The sequence below is a fragment of the Lonchura striata genome, chromosome 18 (genome assembly GCF_050655825.1).
Source record: "Lonchura striata isolate lonStrDom1 chromosome 18, ASM5065582v1, whole genome shotgun sequence".
In the NCBI taxonomy this organism is placed as follows: Eukaryota; Metazoa; Chordata; class Aves; order Passeriformes; family Estrildidae; genus Lonchura; species Lonchura striata.
This window is the reverse complement of record NC_140720.1, coordinates 5,381,448-5,398,303: the sequence shown is the minus strand read 5'-3', so window position 1 is coordinate 5,398,303 and position 16,856 is coordinate 5,381,448. Positions and strand designations below refer to the sequence as shown.

The 16,856-nt window shown below is 37.6% G+C and overlaps 1 protein-coding gene across 1 annotated transcript; it reads left to right on the top strand.

Annotated features, from left to right (window-relative positions):
• The first annotated feature begins 130 nt into the window (after positions 1 to 130).
• On the top strand, positions 131 to 15,121 carry ATAD5 (ATPase family AAA domain containing 5). Its single transcript, XM_021537738.4, has 23 exons — positions 131 to 341; positions 1,215 to 2,989; positions 3,324 to 3,411; positions 4,086 to 4,247; positions 4,438 to 4,576; positions 5,062 to 5,146; positions 5,584 to 5,765; positions 5,952 to 6,109; positions 6,385 to 6,538; positions 6,761 to 7,054; positions 7,227 to 7,323; positions 7,748 to 7,830; positions 7,920 to 8,065; positions 8,197 to 8,347; positions 8,805 to 8,975; positions 9,159 to 9,274; positions 9,359 to 9,452; positions 9,683 to 9,747; positions 10,658 to 10,838; positions 11,498 to 11,685; positions 11,976 to 12,808; positions 13,901 to 14,065; positions 14,254 to 15,121. Exons 1-23 carry the CDS (start codon positions 270 to 272, stop codon positions 14,330 to 14,332), a joined length of 5,478 nt encoding a protein of 1,825 aa, XP_021393413.3. The 5' UTR covers positions 131 to 269; the 3' UTR covers positions 14,333 to 15,121.
• The last annotated feature ends 1,735 nt before the right edge of the window (positions 15,122 to 16,856 follow it).

Genomic DNA, 16,856 nt, shown 5'->3' with positions numbered 1-16,856 from the left:
GACCGGGACGACGGGCGGCTATTGGGCAGCGGGCGCGGGTCACGCGGGCGCCGCCCGAGGCCCCGCCCCCCGCCTTCCGCGCGGAGATCCGAATCTGATCCCGCGCGCGCTTTTACCGCCCGCCCGGCGCGCGCGCCCGTCAGGCGGCGCCATCGGGGCCATGGCGGCGGCGCGCGCCCCCCGTCCCTGAGGCACCGCCCGGGGCCGAGGGCTCCGCGCTCCCCGCCCCGAGCGAGCCGGGAGGGCTCCGCGCCCGCTGCAGCCGGGGCATGGTGGGCAGGGTCGCCGTGGCCGCGGCGGCCGCCTCTCCCGTCCTCCCCGGGAACGACGGCGACGTTCAGGTGGGGACGCGGGCCGGGGTCGCGCTGTGAGGGCGGACAGAGGGGTTGCGGCTGGCGGGGGGCGCCCCTTTCGGCGTTCGCCCCTTTCGGCGTTCGCCCCTTTCGGCGTTCGCCCCTTTGGGTTCTGCCGGGACCGGCCCGTCCGCGGTACCGGGGGCCGTGAGGGGCCGCCCGCCCGGGCCGCGCTCCCGGCGCTGCTGACGCTCGGCGCAGCCCCGCGGGCCGGGCTGTCATTAATGGCATTCGAGGGGCTCTGGGAAGAGAGGTTTCCTGCTTCAGAGGGTGGGATTTCCGAGGAGTTCACCTTGTGGTAAGCCTGGAGTTATAAAAGTCTTTATGAGCCAAAATATTTTTTGGAGCTGTAGAAGTAAATGTTCTTTCATGGTTTGGATCATTATACGAGATAAGAATTCTCTTGTGTTCATTTTCTTTAAGTACTCTTAGAGGTACGCTGTCTTCCTAAGATGTGTCACATGTTTACGATAGGATCAGACCTTTTTAAGTGACGTTGGAATTCCCTCTTAAATGCTGCACAGAAGCTCTGGGGAGCATCTCAAGGCTGATCATCTGAATTGACCTAGACTTTCAGTCTTCCAGTATTGCGAAATCTCTGCAGAGCTGTTCTGAAGACCTTGTAATCCCATTCAGTTTTGACCATCTCAAGGTTTCAGAACAGGATTTTTATCTGAAACAGCAGAATCTTTATTTCAGGTGTGCAGAATCTTTATTTCAGGTGTAGATGTGAAAACGTGGAGATAGAGTTCATGCATGCCCAGTCTGAGCACATTAACATGAATTTTTGTCTTCTAAAAAAGTTCTGTGTAAGTCATCGTAAGTTTTTTAAAACTAAGATTCGTGTTGTACCTTTTACAGCCATGCAAGAAGCGGCGAGAGGAAGATGCTTCTGCAAAAACGATCACAAGGTATTTTTCACCATTAGCAAAACCAGTGGATAAAGCATTGTCATCACCAAAATCCAACAACATCTTGGATTATTTTAAAAAGACATCTGCCGCTGAGAATGCTGGATTCGCAGTAGGACCTGGAGAAAATAAAACACTGTTGGACACTGATGATAAAGAGTGTAAATCATCTTTCAAGCCATTTTTAAAGCAGAAGAGAAAAGGGAAGAAAACTAATTTAAGTCCTATGCTAAAAGAAGTTAAAGAATGTGAGAATGACCTTGAAATAGAAATTAGTAGTGATGACAGCAGAGAAATTAGAGGACTGCAACAAGACAGTAATAACTTTATTGCTTCTTGTACTCTAGAGGACAAAAAATGTGCAGGAGAATTAGCAGAAGATAACAGTCAAAGAGAAAACCTCCCAAACCTTATCCCCTTGAGAAAAAACGCAAAAAACTTTGGTTGTGAAACAAATGGATCAAAAAAAAGGATAAAAAAATCAAGGAAAAGGAAGCACAAAGTAAATACTGATTTGTCTGAAAGTTCTTCACTGGAAAACCAGATTAATGAAATGTGTAAAAAGGAAACTGAAGATAAGACAAATGCAGTAGCAGAGTGTGATGCTGCTATTGGTGATTCCAGTTTTGAGGTTCCTAGGGATGATGGGACATCCCAGGTAAATAATTGTATAATAACTGTGTCATTTGAGGACTTCTTGAGAAGTCAGGGAGAAAATAATGTTGAAGAAGACACAAAGCCAGCAATGGACACTTCTGGTACAGCAAATGAAATGGACAAAAGTGATAGTGTTAGTGACCCAGAAAAGTGTGAGGAATCCCAACAGCTGCCACTCAGAACAGTGACTGTCCTGGCACAAGTTCATTCCATTCCCCCCAAATTACCTCCCTCAAATAAGGAGCAGAAAGGCTCTAGGAAAATAGCTTCCATTTTTTTGAAGCAGAAAGGACGTGTAGGGGAAAAAGAAAGCAGCCCAGCCCTCTTGGACAGTGAGCAAACCGAACAGGTGACTCAGAAAAGAAAATCTAACGTCGTTATTGAGGAAGAAGAATTGGAGCTGGCTGTACTGGAGACTGGAGGGGTGGATTCTCTGAGGCCAAAATGTACTCTGGAAGAAAAGCATCAGTTTATGAAAGCTTTTAAACAACCAACAGCAGATGTAACAAAAAGTGGAGTTAAAAAGGCACCTGGAAAACAAAAGCAAGCTGCTGCAAAGTGCTCAAAAGAAAAAGAGGAATCTGGAGATGTCATTCCTTCAAATAAAAGATTAGAAAGTGGAGTACCAGAAGATTATGTGGACAAATGTACACATTCTAAACCTAAAAGTGATAGAACTAAATCCAGAAGATCTAGGAAGGTTCAGAAAGAAGGAAACAGAAGAAAGAAGGCTTCAAAAACTAAGGAAACTGATGTGTCAAACACCAGCAATTATACTGGAGAAGAGGATTTGGGTCCTAGTGTTGTTACTGCGGAAAACACCTTAGATGTAATAATTTTATCAAGTCCAGAAGTGAATGAGTTAAGGAGGAGTTTAAGGCAGCAGAAAACCAAAACATCAACAAACATTACACCTAAAAAGCCCAGGAATAGAAGTGCCTGTTCTGCAGATGAATTAAGTCCATTAGAGACTTCCACCCCAAAAGCACACAGACAATCCTGCAAGAAAAGCAACATGTACAGAGCTGAGGTGATTACTGTGCCCTTTGATGGAAGCAGCCCAATAAGGTAAACTTTTTAGAGTCTATTCTACCTTTGCCCATTAATTGTATGCAAGTATTTTGAAAATAAGACATAATTATAAATGGATTGTATAGCAAAGTTGCATGGATACAGGTCATGGTGGGTAAAAATAGAGAAGAACCAAAGCTGACTATAAATTTGTTTGTAATAAAGACATCAAAAAAACCCCAACCAAGCAACAAAAAAAACCTCATCCACCAGTTGGAGAGTTGCTTCTGTTTACAGCACTGTATTTTTAAAGGTTTTGAAAATTAAATTGAGAGTAACATTTCCCTTTATTAAGCAATAATAATTTTGTAATACTTTTTTCCCTAATTAGAATGAGGTTTACACGTATCAAAGCAGCTACAAAATCAAATAAAGCTGAAGCAATGAAAAATGAAGAGTCTCACTCCAAAAACACAAAGGTAATTTATGTAACAATTGGTGTCAGTATTTTGTAATTTCCTATATGGTTATAATTGTGGTGTATTCAGTATTGTGTAATAATACAATATGACAGTTCCCAGCTGTCCTATGGAAAAGGAATATACTCTCATTTATGATGAAATTTGAGATAGTTTCTTGTACCTTAGATCTTAAAACATGTTTTATTAGTAAAAATCCACCTTTCAAAACAGAAAAATTCCATAAAATAGCATGCTCCTGAGCTACAGGTTCTCAGGATGGGATATAGAAATCACTGGATGTGGCACTTAGTGCCATGGTTTAGTTGAAAAGGTAGTGACCATCAAGAGGTTGGACTTGATCTCAGAGGTCTTTTCCAACCTAAATGATCCAGTGATTTGTGACAGTGTTTGGGCACAGCAGAACAGCTGAGGCTTAAGAATGTCAGTGCCCATATTTGCTCCATGAAAAAAATTGAAGATCTCCTTGCAGGGCTTTCCCTCCCCTTTGAGAACTGTGGATATCATCTTGGTTTGATTGTCCTTTCAATGATTTCATTTTCTTTTTGATACCAAAGAAATTTTGCAACAATTGCCAATTTCTATAAAAGTGAAAAGTTATATCTATATGCAAAGTACTTAGTGAAGAGAGTGCCATTAATTGCTATTTCAGTTTTTTTGTTCTTTGTTAACAGATAAACAGTTCTAAAAACATATCTAAAGCAAAGCAGCTGATTGAAAAAGCAAAGGCTATACAGCAGAACAGATCAAAAATGAGTGAAGACCCAGCAGCTCCTGTGAGGCGCTCATCTCGGCAGCGAGCTCTTGCTGAGAAGAAGAAATTAGAAAAAAGTGATGTAAGGCTGTATTGTGGGGGAGGGGGGAGGATATTTTGATATATTTGTTATTGATATAAGCAACACAAATGATTCCTACTTGATTCTTTACTAGAAGTGTTTGCAAGCTAAGGTAGATTATTTGCAATGTATTGTTAATAAAGGAGGAAAATTTATGTTGCCTTTCTTACTTGATTTGCTTTCCCTCTAGGAATCAGTAATAATTCTAGGTTCAAACGTGGATAGTGTCACAGCTACAGAGCAGAGCGTGAAGGAAAAGAAACTTCGGAGCTTAAATGATGTTTTGGGGAAGAAGTCTAAAAACTTGAAGGTTGCAAAGAACTCCAATGGTAACTGGGTTTTACTGGATGTGTTTATTTTTTATTACAGAAACTTTTTATATCATTGACTATTGTAACTTTACTTCATAAAGCTGCCTTTGCAGTATATTAATATTTTCTTCTGATTTGTCTTTATTTAATATTCCAATATATACCTTCCAGTTTTATAAGAATTAATAGTGAAGAGGTTATTTACATGTGTTGTTTTGCTTTTTCTTCATTCAGGGAAAACTGTTTATTTGAAAAATTGTCACCATATACCATGTTTTGTTGCATCTCCTTTTTTTTCCCTAATGTTAAAAAATAGCATCTGTACTGAGGAAATAATTAAAAACAAAGGTATAATGCGTTTTGTTAAAATACTCAACTTTCCCTTAAGAAAAGGAGATTCCCTGATAATATTAAATGGAACATACAGGTAGTGAACACAGAAGCAAGGTTAGAATCTTGTATCAGTGTTAATCTAATGATAGATTTTTTTTACCTTTTTAAAGGGAAACTGGGATCTCCACCTTCCTGCCTAGGCAAAAATGTGCAGAGGTCTGCAGGTGAACCAATTGTGATCTTTGATGAAAGCAGGTCAGTTGTCAAGAGTGCAGTTGCTTAAACATCAAAATACGTTTCAAGGTTATGTTAACATTCTCTCATTTTACAGATTTAAATATACTTACTGAAATGTGCTATAAATATTCATGACTTTTATACTGATTAATATTTTAATCGCTTGCAAAATTTTAGGAGTTTATTGGAGAGTTTCTCAACCATTTCAGAACCATATTACATGTCTGGAAATGTAGCTTATGACTGATGAAATAGAAATCCCAAATTGCATATAAAAATACAAAACCAAAAGAGAATTTTTTTTAGATTAAAATTTTTAACACAGAATTAATTTCAAACTAACCACATTAAAATTAATTTTAGCCATTCTGCTAGACTATCTTCAACTCGCTTGGAAGAGAATGTGATTAAATTTATCTTCTTTTCTTTCTTTTTCTTTTCTGTTTTCATTAAAGCCAAGATGCATCTGAAAATTCTCAAGACGGTGATGCATTCAGAGCGAAACGGGAATTCCTGATGAGTGGATTGCCAGAGTCATTGAAAAGGCAGATTGCAAAGAAGGCAGCAGCAATGGAAGCATACTCTCTTGCAAGTTCCTGCTTTAAGACTGTTGTCCATGTACAGCAGAAGGATGACTGTAAGCTTGTGTTAAGCTTTTGGGTTTTGTTTAAATGTACATAATGTGTTTGTCTGATTTGGGCAGAAACTGTTTCCTTCTGACAAAAGCAAAATACTTCACTAAAGAGAGAAGACCAGCCCATTTGTTTTCCCTAGAATAGAAGTTAACTCTTGTTTTGTTTTTGGTGGGGATTCTTTTTTGTAGGTTCTTCAATGTGGAAATTGCAATCACCATCATGTCCTCTATTAACTAAGCTGAGGGAACTGAGTACTGAAGTCACAAACATCACAAAAATCACTCTCTCTCTTGGTGAATTTTCCACTGTGAATTCAAAACTAACTGGAAATTGTTCTGCACCTGCGGTTAGTACTTTAAATTCAAATTGTTTTGATACTTGTTTGGAGTTATGTTTTTTAATAATTCCTGTTGTTAGAATTTGTTTCAATCCTGTAATTTGTTTATATTTTTTTAATTGCTCTGTGTATGAGTTACTCATTTTGCATCTTACCATTAGGCAGTTCTCATTAGTTCTTAACAGTTTATGTTAATCTCTGAATTTAACAAGATATTGCCAGTTTAAATTATGCAAAACATTCTTTGTAAAGTCTTTGAGTAATTCTCTGTGTGTGTATTCTAGCTTTCAGGCCACCGACCAGCTTTTCCTGATGCATTCAACAAGGATTTGCTAGATGAGATTGTGACTTCTAATTCTCAGTTTCCAGTGAGAAAATACTACTCCAGGTTCCTGAAAAAGCAAACTGAGAGGTTGGCTTTGGAAAGCAGTACACAAGGTTAGGAATTTATGTAGGGAGAAAACCACCCTCACTCTCTCTGTCATTAAAAAACAACAGGGAATTAAAAAAATGTTACTGAAGGAATACTGTTGTTGGAAATAAATTGATTCTCACATTTTAGGTTATTTTGACCAAATTCTTCAAATATGGCTCAAGCAAATGTGCAGTAGTAATGGACATAGCCTGAAATTTTAAATGGATGTAATTTTTTTTTCTTAGAAAGCAGAGATAGCACTGCAGATCTTGATGTAGTTGAGAAACATCCTGACAATTGGAAGGAAACGAAGAGGAAAAGGAAGGAAACAGAAGACCGTAAATCAAAAAGAAGAAAACAAACTGAAGGTACAGAGACTGAAATGAAATCAAGAGTTTCGAGGAACCTTATTCCTCCCGTATCTGGAGAAAAACAGGCAGAGACAGGACAAACCACACGCTTGGGAAAAAACAAGACCCAGAAACCAGATAGTGTGACAGAACACCCTGGGTGTTTATCAGATCCAAGCGCACTTTCAGGTAACTGCATCTCCTGTCTCATTTTAATCTTTGCATTGAGGAAGTGTATGTGTGATATATGTCAGCTTTCCACTGTGATGCAAAAATCAAATCTAGTCCTGGTACTCTTCTGGATTTGGTGAATTCTATTGCATGAAGAACTGTTTAAAAATGGATAATATTTTTTCTGTAGGTGTGGAAAAGGAAGATATGCTCTGGACAGAAAAATATCAGCCTCAAGATTCCAGTGAACTTGTAGGGAACAAGAAAGAAATTGAAAGGCTGCACAGGTCAGAAACTGGGACATGGATCCATTCCTAAAATTGACTCAAAACCTCATTTACTTGATAATGCTCAAGCACTGAGAGAGCAGTACTTGTCTGTACTTCCCTACAAGCATCCTGATCTTGACCTTGCTGTACTATCTTCTTTTGATAGGAATTTAACACTGAAGTCCACCTAACACATTTTGCTTTCAGTTAAATTTGACTTGTTTTTATACCAATCAGCTAACAGAATGGAGAATGAAAAAGGAAACCTTTTCTACAAAAGAATCAAATCCTGAATATTTTTTTGCTTTTATCTGAAAGGACTTGATAGGTTTCTGTGGGGTAGCAAGTAGCTGTCTCCTAGTTTTATGCTCTGTTCCATCTTAATTTGGTTCACTTAATTCACCAGCAATTTTTATTCCAGTTTTCTTCCTTTCTTTTATAGTTGGTTAAAAGAATGGAAAAAGAGAGCTGATTTGGAAGAAAAACGAAATCAGAAGAGGGAAAAGGAGGACAAAGAGCAAGAAGGTACTGACAGAATTAATGTAGCTTCTCTTTTGTTGAAAGTTTGCAAAGAATTATACTAATCCTTTATTTTCTTTTTAATAATTCTACAGATTCTTTAAGCAGCCTTGACTTTAAAGATAATAAATCTGATATTGAGGAAGAAATAACCCTTTGCAACACGGTTCTGATAACTGGCCCACCAGGAGTGGGGAAAACTGCTGCAGTGTATGCTTGTGCTCAGGAGCTTGGGTTTAAGGTGTGTGGAGTTCTTTCTTTCCTCAGTGCATTTTTCTTATTTATAGCTAATGATACAAAAGCATTTGTAATACAAGATGTCTACAATTGAATTTTCTTTTTTTTTTTTTTGTAAATTAAATACCATTGCAGATATTTGAAGTCAATGCCTCTTGCCAGCGTAGTGGGAGGCAGATTCTGTCTCAGCTGAAAGAAGCTACTCAGTCTCATCAAGTGGACAAAAAAGGTGTGAATGCACACAAGCCTTGCTTTTTTAACAGTTGTAGCACTACCAAGTCACCAAGTAAGTGTCGTGGTTCTTATCTGGGGTTCTTTGTTTTGTCTGAATTATGGGGTGGGTTTTACAGAGGTGAGAAGGTTGTTAAAGACTGAATTCCCAAAACAAGTTTTAGATATCAGTTGTTTTTAAAAAGATAGCAAATTTAGCTTACCTGGCCATAATAGTAAGAGCTGGTCTGTTGGTTAACACAACTACAGACCAAATTAAATAATGACTTTATTAAAATACTGACTCTTGATTACATTATTTCTGCAGTGGTGGAGCAAGTGTTGTGGCATTTGAATAGAAAGTTGAACAGAAAGCTTTTCCTATAACAAGAGAAAAGGAAAACAAGCAAAAAATCAGCACAGTAAATCTGTCGTTTACCACAGATAAAAAATGGGTTTTACTTTAAGTTTGTCTGAGAAATATCAGTTTGATATGTCTCCAGATGAAGTTTAATATAAAACATGCCTTGCAGAAAAAATGTATTCTCCAAAGAAAGTTATTTCTCCAAGAAAACCACCGCTGTCACCAAAAGGAGCAGGATTAAAACGAAGCTTGCCCTCTAAAACACTTGCAAACTACTTCAAAATTTCTGCCAAACATAAAGATGTTGATGGAGAATCAACATCTGAAGAAAAAACTGGAGGTAAGGTATTCCTTTTTAATAATGAATTACCTTTGGAGATGGAAATGCTACACCATGTATGTGGAGCTGTGTGGAGAAATGATTAAATTCTCTTAAGTATTTGATACATGGGGGATATTTGAAGCTAGCACCTGGAAAGCATTAAATAGTTTCACTCCTCCTTCCTGCTCAATTATTTTGCAGGAAATACTCAGAATTCATTGGAAGTAAAGAAAGATGCTCATATTAAGTCAATAAACAAAGAAGAAGGAGGAGAACACAACAGGAAAAGTGCAACATCTCTCATTCTTTTTGAAGAGGTAAAATTCACATGAAATGTACTGTGACTGTTCACAGCTTGTAACTGCTGCTGAAGCTATTGATACTATGTTTGTTTTCTGTAGGTGGATATAATATTTGATGAAGATGCAGGATTCCTAAGTGCAATAAAGACATTCATGGCAACTGCAAAGAGACCTGTAATTCTTACCACCAATGGTGAGTAATGTTTGTGACAGTAATTAGACTTTACAGACAGAACAACCACTTTTAATTAGAGGCTGCAAATGGTGATGGTTGAATACTGCTCCTAAATGCAAAATTAAATGAGTGGAGACTGTAAAGCAAGTATCTGAGTGTTGAATAAAGGTAGTGGCTGCTCTAATGGATAAAGAAAATAACTAGGTTTGAACATAATGTCATGACAGTTCACTGATCTCTCTTTATAGATCCAACATTTAGCTTAATGTTTGATGGCTATTTTGAAGAGATCAACTTTAAAACCCCTTCCTTGGTAAGTCTGTGCCTGGAAATGCAGGTACATCTTAAGCAAGTAATTGTCAGCTGATTTCAGTTTGAAATTTAAATGTTGGGGTAGGTTTATATATTTCTGATGTAACATATTTGTTTGATCAGAGACAGACATGTCTTTGAGATTTATGTAAGGATGTAGGATGTATTTATCTTTACATGTAGAAGCTGTTTTAATAGCATGGAAGATTTATTTTCCAAACAATTTAGTGGCGCTGAGAGTTACAATAAGAACATCACTTAATCACTTCATTTAGTTTTTAGAATGTATTTAGATAAATATCTGATGCCTCTGATCTGAAGGTTGGTTATGCCAGTACTGGTTCATTCATTAAAAATTATAGCAGTTATTTTAGAAGTATTATGGCTTATTCCTTTAATGTAAACACTAGAGTTCTGTGCAGCAAATAGTTTTATTTGCACCTATGTATTAGGTGAAAAACCTAAATAAATGAGAATCAGAAGGACCTAGTTACTGAGAAGGTGAAATTTTGTAATGTGAAACTGAAAACCTGTTGGACTTCCAGGCAATTGCAGAATTAAAAGAAAGAATGCAAGAAAAACCTTTAAAATTAATATATTTCAGTAAAAGCTGATCACTGGTGATGAGAAGCAAAGTGTAGGTAGCCTCAGGACCATAAGCAGAATATGTTTGTGTGTTTGTTTTTAATTATTTCTAAATTGAACTTAATTCTCTGACATGGGCTACATAGATTGGGTAGTTTGCTTTTCCTTACAGGTTTTAATCTAACTGTAATCTAATTTAATAAACTAATCTTCTGTATTAAAAGGCAAAATGTATTGCAAGCATAAATAGAATAATTTGCTCTTGTGTGACTTCCTGCAGTGTGACTGGCAGGAGTTGTTTCAGTGTCTCTGTAACTCTTGTTTAGTTAAACTCTGTGAGCTACCTCCAAGCTCTGTGCCTGGCTGAGAACCTACGGACAGATGTGAAAGACTTGGCTGCTCTCCTGACCACAAATAACTGTGATATCAGACAAAGTGTCCTGTGCTTACAGTTCTGGGTTAGAAGTGGAGGTGGATGCTTGAAAGAGAAGTGTTTGGCACTCCATGGTATGTTGATTTAATTTAATATTTTAAAAATATTTATCTAAACATGATTTTGACTAAATTGAAGCATTATTAGACATGTATGAATAAATGGTAACTTCTTGTAAGACTCCTAAATTTGGGGAGAGGATGCTTCTGCTATTTTTAGCTACTTCCAAGCCTTGTATTAGTACTTAAGGAACTTAATTTTGAGGGTTTTATTGCCTGTCAATATGGTACTTATCTCCCTAAACTAGGCAAAGAAGGAAACCAGTAGTGATTTTCCTCAGAGTTTGCAGTTCTTTATCTATATAGCTGTAGGCAATTCACCTAGAAGAAGCATAGCTGAAAAAGGGCTAAAAGTGGGACAGCTGGCAAGCAGGCAGGGGTAGGAACTTGATCCCAAAGGGTTCAGGAAGAGTTTAGGGGTGTGAGGGAGTGGCAGGGAAGACAAGCAAGGCACAGCCTCTTTGAAAGGTTACGTGGGAAGCAGGAGAGCAGTTTGGTAGCACTGACAGCAGTGATGTGGGCATAGGGATGTCTCATTTCAGCTGCTCTGTTCCACCAGCACCACAGCAAGAGGTGACAGTTAGAGCATCCTTTGTGCCAGGAATTGAGGCAAAGAGGTGGAAAATCAATTTTATGTTGTTCCCTTTCAAGTAAAGCCTGTTATCTCTGTGCAGGAGAAGAGACAAGGAAGTCAGATAATGTCATTCATCCTGCAAAGAGTAAGGATTCCAAGGTGGAATTTTCTCAAGCTGATGATTCACATCTTCAGGAGTTCCCAAAATGTGATACAGGCTGTGTAGAGACGTTGCTTGGCCTCAAGAACATTCTGTTGCCTTCAGAAGATTTGTTTACATTTCTTAAGGTATTTTTGTAGTTGATTTGGTAATACTTTGAATGATTGTCAGACAACTGAGTATAACCATCACCAGGAATAGCATAATCTTAGAAGCAAATCTCTGAAAAGGTTTGTTGTAGAAATTGGACAATTCCATGGTTAGGTACAATCTGAACTGGGGTGGTCTCCTGCAAGCAAAACAGTCCCTCACCTCATTAGCACAAAGCCAGGAGTGTGAGATTTTCTATAATAAACTTTTTATTTTAAATAAATTAATTTTAATATGTTGATAAAGCTTTCATATTATTATTTTACAGCACAAAATCACAACTATGGAGGAATGGAATAAATTGCTGCAGCTCCTCACAGAATTCCAGATGAAGCATGTGGATTTTGTATATAGTAATCTTGAACTTATTCTTCCCTTACCAGTGCAAGTTCTGTCAAACCAGTCTGAAGCCTCAAAGTCCACACTTGAAAGGACTACTATAGTTTCTTCAAAAGACAGATCTACTAAGAGTTCTTGCTCTAGAAAGAGTAGCCCTGGGAAAAGGTCTAAAAAGACAAAGGCTCAGAAAAGGCTTGAGCTATTGGATGATAGTGACTTATTTGATTCTGAGCTGAACTATTCCGCTGAATTCATAACTTTACCATCAGACAGTCCTAAGTCATATGCTGAAATGAATAAAAAACAATCAAAATTGCTGGTGCATAAAGAACAAAAAGAAGTTAAAGCTAAAACCTCAGTAAATGAAAGAAGGTCTGCAGTTGTTTTTCAGTGCCTGAATTCACTGACTGAGTTTGTGGAAAACATGTCCTTCCTGGATTGCTGTGTAAACACTAACACCAGGGAACCACTGGAGTTTTCTAAAAGTGAAGAATTTCATTGGACAAATGCCAAAATCAGAAATGGTCTTTGTGATGAGTTTAGTATAGAAAATACTGATTGGTGGAGTTCCCAGAGCTGTAGTGAAATAAAGGCAGCTATTGAAGCACTCAGCTTCACTAAAAGTTCTGTTAATATTTCACAAAATTTGGAATCCTTTTCAACTACCAGTAAAACACCTGAAAGTGATCAGCTGAAGGGACTTACTTTGCCTATCTCAAACACAAGGAATTGCATATCCTTCAGTCAGGCACCTGATTCAAGGTAAGACTTTGTTAATATTTCTGGAGTGTAATGCAGCAATTTGTCAAGAAGAGCATTTCACGGGGTGTAGGACCTTCAGAATTGATGTATAAAGATTTATACCATGATGACTGTTGCCAGTATGCCTCAAAACACTGCAGTATATTGTTCATTGTGCTTTTACAACCTTAAATTAACTTCTTGTCAATCTGCAAGATTGACTTTTCTTAAACAGCCTGACTCTAATGTTGTTAAGGAATGGTGGCATTAGTCTAGTTACTTTAAAAATGGACAAACAGCACTACCACCCCCAAAAGAATAACAGAACCCTAAAGGAATGGCTTTTTCAAGACAGATGGGATTCTGCAAGTAGCAAACATGTAAATTTGTCACCTGCTCATACTGAACTCATGTTAAGTGTGTTGGTAAGTGTTGCTTGATGAAAACCTAACAAAATCCAAAGTAAATTCTTTGTAATAATTTATGCTAACAAAGAATAACCTTTAATACATTCTAAAAGACCAAAGAATACTCTCAAGTGTGAACATGGAACATTGTTTTTAACATAAACAAGTCATCATAGGTAAAATTGGCACAATGGGTACTTAGCCATTCAGAAGTCTTAACAGGAAAATGGCTTAGAGCCTTTCTTCTGCAAGTCAGTACCCAGAGGAGCAATGGCAGAATTGATCTGACCATGCATCCTGTAACCAGGTTTATGTCATGGGTTAGACACTGGACCTGACAATGATATTCTGGCAAATACCAATTGCATAATGCTTTTTATTTTTGAAGACCACAGATGCTTTCAGTTGTGGTTGTACTGAACCTCAGATCTGTATCTAGACTGAAGAGCTCACCAGATCAGACTCCTGATTAAGACAAGAGCTTTGGCCAAACAAACTGCTGGCCCTCATGTTTCTGTCCAGGTGCAGCTTTGTGATGCTGTGTAAGCAGCACACAATTAGAAGCTGGAGACATCTGATCCATTGGGATGCAGTTCTGGACATCAATTTAATGGAGTTTTAAACCAGTGGCTTTGATCCTAAAGAAATAAAATCATCAGTGCACATTCTTGTATAAGAAAAAATAAAGCTTCATTCTCTGTTTTAGCACTTACAAAAAAGCACAGAAGAGGCTGGCTGTCATCGAAACTGTATTTTCCAGAAGTCCTTTAAACCTGGGCAATAAGCAAGCCAGTACCCTTGAATACCTCCCCACTCTCCGCAGTATCTGTAGGTCTGAGAAGCTTAAAGAGCAAGGGAAGGCTAAAAGAAGGTAAGTTTGGGTTTTCCTAAATCTTGCTACATTTCATTATGGAAGGTAGTTAAGGATTTTAATAAAATATTTTGTCAAGTAATTCTAGGCAAGGAAAGTGGACATTTGTCTCTCAAAGTAATAAAATTGCCTTATATTTGGAAATAACTTTGTTCACTTAACAATAATTTTTACTTTTTTTTTAATAGGTTCTTGCATTATCTTGAAGGGATTCATCTTGAAATACCCAGACAAACGATAAATGGTCTGTCTTTGGACTTCCCTTAAAATTGCCAACACCAGATATACTTTGTGCCTAATGGTGGTATTCTCACCATAGCTTGTTTGAGTTTTTTTAATTACCATATTATTGTATATTCAGAGCCATTGTATATTGAATTTTTATAATTATTTAAAATAATGTATATATCTATTGTCATTACACTGCTCTCCACAGCTGAAATGTGAGTTTGTTTGGTGCTTGTCCAGTAAGGGCATTCAGAACATTCGATGCACAAACTGTTCAGTGGGGACTTCTTGCTCTCTTTCTCTCTAATTTGTGGATCACATAGCAAGAAGTCCTTTTGTAACAACCAACTGTGACAACTTCCACAGTACAGTTGCTGTTTTCTGAGGAGACTGTTTTGTTCAAACAAATAACTTGAGGTGGGAGGGGGCACAGAGAAGATGCGACAAGTCCTTCAAAGTCTAAATGACTAAAACCAATTCTTCACTTCAACCACAGGGAACAAAGTCCTTACAAAGCACTATGCCTCAATGTACATATATTTGTATACATTCCTTTCATTGTTTACAACTGTCAGATCTGCATGTTAATCTCCTAAAAAGGTAGAGAAATTACTGTAGCTCAACATGGTCTCAAGAGATTTAAGCAAGATTTTGTAAATAACAATTATCTCAGCGTTACTTGGGTACAGGAATATTTAACTACTTCTAGTCTTGTTTATTGTGTTCTATTCTTGAACTTCTTTTTTTGTACTTGACAAGACTTCGGCCTGATTATTTGTAATTGAATCAGTTTTTATACTACAATAAATTTGTGAGACTTTGCTACAATCTCAATGTTTCTGTTGCATGAAAGGTAAAACTCCTAAAACATATTTTTTAAAGGATTTTAAAACTGGAGTTAGTTCAGCCATGTACTTTCCTGCCTTTTCTTTGCAGTTGGACTGTTCCTGTTCCTCAAACTGGGTCAGACTGCTGCCATGCAGTGGTGCTCCACTTACCTCAACATGTCTATAAAAATAAGGAAGGGCATTTGCTAGTTCTGGTCTCATCTTACATGTTTCATGTGTTAAAGATGTTCAGGAATTAGAAATATTTCTGGAAATAGTGAATTATTTTAAGCTTCTGCACTGTAGATCATCTTTATTCTTTCCATAGTCCAGAATTATAAAAAAAAAAAAATAGTGGTGGCTGTTAAAATCTTCATGGCTTGATTTTTGTATCAACAGTCTATGCTTCTCCTGTATGATTTGTAAAAATAAATACATATTCTAATTTTTTTTAAATAACAAAGTAAAAGTGTATCTGTTCACTGCTTTCTAAAGGCACTATCAATCTAATTAGATTACAATGAAGACCTACATAAATCAGAAACAAGTCCTATAAAGTAGTAGTATTTTAGGAAATTCAGGGATTATTTGAAAGACCCAAATTAGAAAGCAGTGAGAGCCACTTTATCTTCTTTTGAAGTCAGCTTTCTGGTTTTAATTAGTGCCTTAAGAAGTTGTTTACAGAATCTGCTGTGCTGTTCACAAGGTAAGCTGGAATTCAAGTATTTCCCTTCTTGATCAGATATTTACCACATGAAATCACCTCAAGCTAGTCTGAATTAAAGATAATCTGTGTGTGATGATTCAAGTTCTGATAAAATTAGCACCTTTGGATTTTTATGCATCAGGTATGAGCATCTTTTGTATGCTAGAATAAAGCAAGTTTCCAGGAGGAATGGGCTTAAGGAAGAGGGACTTGGGACTTGGGTTTTGACCAACTCTGCTTAGAAAGAAATGCTTCACAAGCTCCATTCCAGTACTGTGAAATTTGCCTACTTTTGATGCAAAATATTTTCCTGCAATGGTTTGGGCCCTGGTTAGTCCTGTATGTACTGCCCCTCCAGCTAACTTCTGTGTCTTGAAATCAGAAGTAAAAACAACTGGAGTTTCACAATGACTCTCTCCCATTTAAGCAGCAGCTGTTAATAGGTATACAGCAACTTAAAAGCAAAACCAACAACCTTGTTCTTGGGGAAATCTCAACCAAGTTTCAAGCTTTTCTTGCTCTTTACTGTCATTCCAATATTGCTTTCCAGAATGTAAATTGGGGTGACATTCTACCATCCCATGAATAATATAGAAAAAAGCAGTTATGGTTGCAAGAATGAGCGAAAGGCTTAGACTGTGTTAATGCTACTGCAGAATAGAAGTTGGAAGAGGAAGGACCCCTTCAAGAGCAAGACTCTCAAGTCTTTGTGAAAAATATATATATAAAAATAACCACTCCCCAAATGTCATACAAAATGTTCCTTTTATTCCACAGGAGTTATAAGGACACTACAAAAATTAAGCTAGCAAAAAGCTTTGGTGTATGGCTTGCAAGATTACCTGAGGAAAGTTAGATCTTTGTTTACATTCCAGTATGCAACAGTTCCTAGAGGGGGAATGCTGAAAAGAGATTCTGTGTAAGTAGCTGAACAACTTTTTCAGATATTCTGCTGGTGTATATTTCATAACTTTACAACAGTTACAAATTAAAAGGCCTAATACTATTTAGTACCTACCTAGGAGATGGA

Excerpts from the sequence above, each read along its gene's own strand:
- ATAD5 (XM_021537738.4), top strand. The coding sequence starts at position 270 with ATGGTGGGCAGGGTCGCCGTGGCCGCGGCGGCCGCCTCTCCCGTCCTC. Across the intron at positions 4,248-4,437 it reads AGAAATTAGAAAAAAGTGAT|GAATCAGTAATAATTCTAGG; the intron begins GTAAGGCTGTAT and ends CTTTCCCTCTAG. Across the intron at positions 12,809-13,900 it reads AGTCAGGCACCTGATTCAAG|CACTTACAAAAAAGCACAGA; the intron begins GTAAGACTTTGT and ends TCTCTGTTTTAG.